Source organism: Thamnophis sirtalis, unplaced genomic scaffold, assembly GCF_051295495.1.
Source record: "Thamnophis sirtalis isolate CommonGarterSnake01/CBP01778 unplaced genomic scaffold, rThaSir2_p1.2 scaffold_14, whole genome shotgun sequence".
NCBI classification, from domain to species: domain Eukaryota; kingdom Metazoa; phylum Chordata; class Lepidosauria; order Squamata; family Natricidae; genus Thamnophis; species Thamnophis sirtalis.
The window spans coordinates 47463263-47470658 of NW_028261394.1; the positions used below are offsets into that span (position 1 = coordinate 47463263).

Here is a 7396-nt window from a genome sequence, read left to right on the forward strand (position 1 = left end):
AGGGTTGTTAAGTGAATCGGGATTCCCTCCCCCCCCCCAATCTGGGCAGCAAAGTTCTTCAAAGCAGAAGAGAAACTTCCAGAAGCCTCCTCTTCCTTATCCTCCTACCCCACAGCGCCATCCAAGGGGCTCCTTCTTCCCGGCCCTTGTGGGCTGCCCATCATTCCTCAACCTTCCAACTTTGCCACAAAAGTCATAAAAGTGGCTATCGCAAAGGTCTCTAGCTAGGCAAGCAGAGGGGGAAACATCTGCGGGTCAATCCATGCGATGGGAGTGCCATTCAACCTCAAATCAACCTGGACTGAGCTTGATTGAAGCAGTCAATCAACCTGGGACTGACAACTGTCAGTCTGTTGCTGACAGACAAGTGTTTTTCATGATTACGGAAGGGGAACAGGATCAAGAATGCAGGTGCCTCTTGTGGAAGAGTGGAGGCTATTACAGGGAAGGCAGCCCCCCCTCTCTCCCTCTCGCTCTCCCCCCCCTCTCTCTCTGTGTCCATAAGTGTGTGTTATTTTTAAAGCATTATCTGCGGTCAACATAGCAGTCCTCTCTAGGCTACCATAGGATGCTACTCAGGGCAGTCAAGCCAAGGAACCCTTGTCTGCTCTTTTAAGAGCAGGGGGTCTCCAACCTTGGCAACTTTAAGCTTGGAACAACTCCCAGAGGAAGAGCCAGTCAGTCTGGCGGGGAAGGGAGGCTGTGCCACTCAGGCTGTCCAACAGCTCAACTGGGCAAAAGCTTTAACGACCAAGCCCTGCTTCAGACATGGGGATTCCATGACCTGGTGGGAAAGCTGGACCAGATCCTCCTTCGAGAGGGGGGAGAAATCTAGGGCAGGGTTGACCGACTTCGGCCACTCGAAGAGCTGCGGAGTCCAACTCCCACAATCCCCCAGCCCAGCATGTTGAAGTTGGAAGTCTGCAGCTCTTCAAGTCGACAAGCTTGGACACCTATGATCCAGTGCAGGGGGGGGGGTCTCCAACCTTGGCAACTTAAGAAAGACTGGTGGAAGCGGAAATGCACCAATGAGAGGAAGAGTGGGAAACAGAAGGGAGAAGAAAGATGGGAAGAGAGGGATAGGAGAGATGGTAAGGGGGGAAGATGAGGAGGATAAGGAGGAGTGGAATGAAGAGAGAGGAGAAGGAGAAAGGAAGGGGAAGTAGAGTAGAAAAGGATAATGGAGGGAAGAAAGGAGGTAGGAGAGAGGTAGAAGAAAGAGGTGTATGGAGAGCAAAAGAGCTAATAATGGGTTTTTATCTTTTTTGGATTAATTTTCTTTAAAACTAGGATATGTTAAGTATATTGATATGGAGGTGGAAATACACCAATGAGAGGAAGAGTGGGAAGCAGAGGAGAGAAGAAAGATGGGAAGAGAGGGATAGGAGAGAAGATAAGGGGGGAAGATGAGGAGGATAAGGAGGAGTGGTAAGGGGAGAGAGGAGAAGGAGAAAGGAAGGGGAAGTAGAGTAGAAAATGATGGAGGGAAGACAGGATGTAGAAGAGTGGGAAGCAGAGGAGAGAAGAAAGATGGGAAGAGAGGGATAAGAGAGATGGTAAGGGGGGGAGATGAGGAGGATGAGTGGAATGTAGAGAGAGGAGAAGGAGAAAGGAAGGGGAAGTAGAGTAGGAAAGGATGATGGAGGGAAGAAAGGAGGTAGGAGAGAGGCAGAAGAAAGAGGGGTATGGAGAGCAGAAGAGCCAATAATGGGTTTTTATCTTTCTGGGTGTTGATGACAAGAGGAACTGACGTAATTACTACTTAATACAATAGGATACTGGCTATGTAATAGTATACATGTGATTGTATGTTATGAAAGTGGAAAATAAAAAAGTATATTTGAAAAAATAAAAGACTGGTGGACTTCAACTCCCAGAATTGCTGGCTGGGGAATTCTGGGAGTTGAAGTCCTCCAGGCTTAAAGTGGCCAAGGTTGGAGACCCCTGCTTAAGAGGGCAACCAGACTGAAGTCAAGCCAGATCCGCCAAAGTTTGCCCGTGGTGCTCCCTCGCATTCACAGCTGAGCAAAACCGTTTTCTTGCAACCCTTCGAGCCTTTGCTGCAGCAGAGTCAAACCACAGGGAAGTGCTCTGCTCCCACCACCCAGGACGAGGCGGGAAGGGAGTTCTGCCCAACTCCACCAAACACTCGCTGCAAACTATGACTCAGGAGCCTTTGCTGGGCAATCCCCCCCTGCCTTGTGCAGGACTGGAGATGGGCTGGCAACACAGGACCCACCTCCTCCTTTCTGGGCTCCCTCCAGAAACGATGGCGGTGGAGATTCTCCATCACGGTTGTCCCAAAGGTGCTTTTTCAAGAGGCAACTGGATTATTATTTTTTTCTTAAAGACGTTTCGCTTCTCATCCAAGGAGCTTCTTCAGTTCTGAGGAAGCTTCTTGGGTGAGATGAGAACTGAAGAAGCTTCTTTTTTTAAATCAATTTCATATATACATTCACAATTATATGATGTCATAACTGTTATTAATAATATGTATTTATAACAATTTCCGCCTACAGTTGACAATATACTTGAAGATTGCTTTTTTATCATCCCATAGATCCATCTTATCTTACAACAGTCCTACTTCTTCTTCCCTCCCCCCCCTCTTTCCTTCCCTCGTTTCTTCTCTCCTGCTCTCCTTCCTTCCCTCCTTCCTTCCCTCCCTCCTTCCCCCTTCCCTCCTCTCCTTCCCTCCCTCCTTCCTTCCCTCCTTTCTTCTCTCCTTCTCTGCTTCCTTTCCCCCTTCCTTTCCTCCTTCCTTCCCCCTTCCTTCTCTCCTACATTCCCTCCTTCCTTCCCTCCTTCCTTCTCTCCTTCCTTCCCTCCTTCATTCCCTCCTTTCTTCTCTCCTTCTCTCCTTCCTTCCCTCCCTCCTTCCCTTCCCTCCTTCTCTCCTTCCCTCCTTCCTTCCCTCCTTCCTTCCTTCCCTCCTTTCTTTTCTCCTTCTCTCCTTCCTTTCCTCCTTCCTTCCCCCCTTCCTTCTCTCCTACATTCCCTCCTTCCTTCCCTCCTTTCCTTTCTCCTTCTCTCCTTCCTTCCTTCCCTCCTTCCTTCCCTCCTTTCTTCTCTCCTTCTCTCCTTCCCTCCTTCCTTCCTTCCCTCTTCTTTTCTCCTTCTCTCCTTCCTTCCCCCCTTCCTTCTCTCCTACATTCCCTCCTTCCTTCCCTCCTTTCTTCTCTCCTTCTCTTCTTCCTTCCCTCCTTCCTTCCCTCCTTTCTTCCCTCCTTCTCTTCTTCCTTCCCTCCCTGAAGAAGCTTCTTAGTTGAGAAGCGAAACGCCTTCAAGGAAAAGAACCAAAAAGTTTTTCCTTGAAGAGGTTTCACTTCTCATCCAAGGAGCTTCTTCAGTTCTGAGGAAGCTTCCTGGGTGAGATGAGAACTGAAGAAGCTTCTTGGATGAGAAGCGAAACCTCTTCAAGGAAAAACCAGAAAGACCCCTTGCCTCTTGAGCACTCCAGAAACAATGCAGGGCGCAGAACTAGAAAGCAATTGGGGAGGGGGCTTCTCCAAAGAATTAGGATGCAAAATGAGAGCAGCACACCCACCCACCCACCCCGGTTTAAAAAGCGAAATCTTGTCAAATTTGGACATCGATGTGCTTCTTTTTTTTTTCTCTCTCTCTCTCTCTATATATATATATATTTTGCAAAATATTTTTATTTCCGTTTCATTCTATACAATCACATGTTTACTGTGCATAACCGGGGTATATAACATTGAGTAATAGACACAGCCCTCGCTTATATAGAAAATGCCCCCTACAATACAAACCCAATATACCACCTCGGCCCACCATACACCCTCTTTCAACCCCCTCCAACTTTCATTCTTCCTTCTCACATACCCCTCTACACCTACTTCCCCTCCCCCTCTATCTAACCCTAACCCTATCACTCCCTCTCTTAATCCATTCCCTCCCTTCCTTCTCCTCCTCCTCTCTCTCACTCTCTCCACCCTCCTTCTTCTTTCACTCAGCTCCTCCCTTCGGTATACTTCTATTACCTTCCAATATATTCGGTTTGTTCTGTTTTAACACTAACATTAAAAAGCCACAGTATACAAGTGCAATCATGTACCTTAAAGTTTAACACATATTATGTTTCCCCCCTCCCCCCCTCCCCCTAGATCCCCCCTCTCTTCCCTCCCCCCGACTTCCCAGAGCCCGTACACGGTATAACTTTTTGACAATCACCGTCTAGAATATCTCTACATTGATCTCAGCTTCTTGACACCGATGTGCTTCTTATAGTAACAACGTTCCAGCGTTCTCCCACACCGGACAGAAATTCATTGCCCGGACTTTGATGCTGGAGATACACCTTGGCTCAAAGGCCCCCAGCATGGCACCGGCTGAAGAGCCACTGCTTTCCCAATGGCGGTGGCCAAGGAAGAAGGAAGGCCCCATCAGAAGGCCAACCAGAAGCTTACCTTTTGGAGAGACAGCGGCGCGGTTGTGGGCAGCCCCAAAAGATCCCTGGACATGGCCGATTTGCCTGCCAGCACCAGCACGGCGCACTCTGGGCAAGCGCCAACGGTCAGCCGCTTGCCGTCATCCACCAGCAAGGTGCCTGGACCCCGGAAGGAGCCCAAGAAGACGGGCAGCCGCGTCACCGGCACCGCTCTTAATCCAAGGTGCCGTTTTTTCTCTTGGCGGCAGAAGAAGCAAGCGAAGGTGTCCACCTTGTACTGTCGGGACCAGGCGCTGCTGGAGTGCTGGGCCCGGCCCTGTTCATGCTGCAGCCACTGGGCCAGGAGGTCATGGTAGCACAGCACGCAGGTGGCCACGATCCCGGTGGTGTCGGCTGCCCTGGCCCGTGGAGCAGGGGGATACACGGCCAGGAAAGGGAAAAAGGGCTCCTGGTCGCCAAAGCGCCCAGCCGCAGGGTTGACGCTGACCTGGAACTCCTTGCCAGGGCCCAGCTGGGCACCGCAGATGTAGCAGCCGGAAGCCAGGCCTGTCTGGGTCACGTTCGAGGTCCTGGCCACGGCCTCGGCCTCCCCAACAGCGGCGAAGACCTGCTGGTACCTGCCCAGGAAGCTCTGGACGGAGGTGATGCACTGTTCGTTACGGCAGGCGCGATAGGTGGCCCAGAGGTCCTGCAGCACCAGGTAGCAGCGGGGACAACTGCGCACCTGGCAGTGCTGGTCCAGGCCTTTGGCCCGCGGCGGGCAGGGCAGGTGGCTGAGGAAGGGGAAGTGCATGGCTGCCTTGGAGCTGCCATTGGGAGCTTTGGCCGAGACGGCGCGCCAGTCCTGGGTGCAGTCTTCTCCGCAGAGGTAGCAGGCTTCCGGGGAGCAGGGCAGTGGGGCCCCCGGGGGCCCTTCCTCTTTGGTCAGCCCAGCCCTCCGGGACTGGGCGGCCGCTGCCGCCAGGGGCACCATGTAGAGCCGCTGCAGGATGGGCACGTCGGCGCCCTCGAAGCTGTGCCACTGCTGCATGAGGGAGGCGTGGCACGTGGGGCAGACCAGGGCGCTGCCTGCGGGGCTGAGCGGGAGGGCGCCCGGCGGAGGGCTGTGCAGCCAGAGGAAGGGGAAGAAGGGCGCCGTCGAGGCTTTCTCCTGCTTCTGCACGTGGACGCGTTGCTGCGAGGCCGGCGTCAGGGGGGAGCCGCAGACGTAGCAGGCCAGGCCGGCTCCCCTCGCCGAGGCTCCCCGGGTGGTGCTGTTGCTGCTGCCGCCGCTGCTGGGCGCCGTGCGGGGTTCCTCGTCGCTGGTGATGTTGATCTCGCTCTCCTCCGACGAGCAGCAGTCCGACGGAGGCCGGGGCCGCTCGCCCGCCGCCCCCTCGGCTCGCCTCGCTTCCGAGCCGGGCTGCGACGCCGGCGACCGTCCAAAACCATCCATGGCCGCGCTCCAAAGAGGCTCCCCGCTGGCCCGGCGACGCACCGGCCGCTGCCGCTTCCTGCGAGGCTTCGGTTCCAGTGGCAGCCCGTTCCCCGGGTGGAAAGGGATCGCCGCCGCCGCCGCCTCTTCCGGGGGCGGCCGTAGCTGGTTCCCCTGGCGGGGCCGAGGGAGCAGATGCGCACCGGGCCTCTTCCGCTCCTCGGGGCTGGCGGGGGAGCGCGGCTCGGTCTCCGACAAGGTCTCGCCGTCGGAGAGCGAGGAGAGCGAGTAGTCGTTGGCGGGGGCGGCTGCGGGCGCTCCGCGGGGGTCCTCGGGGCTGCTGCTGCTGCCGGGCCGCCGCTCGTCGTCCGTGCCCAGCGCGTAGGCGAGGTTCCACTCCTGCGGCGCCCGGCGCAGCCCTCCGCCCGCCGCCGCCGCGGGTCCCTCGCACTGGTAGGGCCGCTTGAGCCAGTACATGCGCTTCTCCAGCGGCGTCCGCGCCCGCTCGAAGGCGTCCCACTGCTCGGCCAGGAAGCAGCGGCAGACGGCGCAGACCAGGGCGCAGCCCTCGGCGCTCACCTCCCGCGCGCCGGGCGCCGGCTCCTGGTGCTGCAGGAAGGGGAAGAAGGGCTGGGGGCCGCGGGACGCCCGCACTTGCAGCCGCAGCTCCTTGCCCCGGCTGATGCCGCCGCCGCAGACGAAGCAGCAGAGCGGCGCGGCGGAGGAGGGGCCGGAGGCGGCCGGGGACGCGGGCGGGCAGCAGCGGTTCCTCGCCGCCCCCGCCGCCTCGTCCCCGGACGCCACCGCGGCCATCAGCCGCTGCTTGCGGGAGATCGGCGCCTCCTTCCGCGGAGAAGCGCTCATCTTGCCCGGGAGGAGCGGCAACGGCAGCGGCAGCGGCTGGAAGAGGCTCCCCCGGGCCGGCCGCTCATCTTGCAAGGCGCCGGGCGGCCGGAGTGAGTGGGGCGGGGAGTTGGCGGCGCTTAGCGGGCTCCCAGCTGCAGCCTCCCCGCCGCCGCTGTTGCTGCTGGTGGTGGTGATGGTGATGGGGAGGCTCCGGGACTGGCGCGGGCTGTCCTGCTGCGGCCGCTGGCCAGCTCTAGCCTTCCCTTCGCCCGGCCCGAGGAGCTCCCGCCGCCGCCTGTGCAAAGTTTGGCTGCGAACTCGGAAGCGCCATCGCGCCGGCTGGCTGGCTGCCTGCTGCCTGGCCCCCTCCCTCCCGGAGGAGGGTCTCCGCACCACCAGCCGCGCTTCCCCAGCCAGCCAAGCCCCGCGCCCGCCGGAGCCGGCTCCTCGCTCCCCCCCACCCCACGACTTTGCAGGAGGTGGGGAGGGTCGGGCCGCCCGCCAAGGCCAAGAGGGACGCCGCTGCGCCTCCTTGACGCCGAGAGGAAATTCCCCGGGGGAGGCGGGGGGCTGCCCTTGGACCCGCCGCGGAGCCCGTCCTTCTCCTCCCGAGGAGCAGCCTCGGAGGGCCGGGGAGAGAACGGGCTAACTGAGGAGGGGCTGGGACCGGGCCGCCTCGTTGCAGCCTGGAGGGGGGCAAGCAACCGGAGAAGACCATGGGCCAG

At 58.0% G+C, this 7396-nt stretch overlaps 1 protein-coding gene across 1 annotated transcript in view; it reads right to left on the minus strand.

The window, feature by feature from the left end:
• The window catches only part of GSE1 (Gse1 coiled-coil protein), a 212642-nt gene extending 205586 nt beyond the window's left edge, over positions 1–7056 (minus strand). The window contains exon 1 of the mRNA XM_087729495.1: positions 4431–7056. Within this exon, the coding sequence (XP_087585621.1) occupies positions 4431–6689 (2259 nt within the window). The 5' untranslated portion in view covers positions 6690–7056. The remainder of the gene's footprint in view (positions 1–4430) is intronic.
• Between the last annotated feature and the right edge of the window lie 340 nt (positions 7057–7396).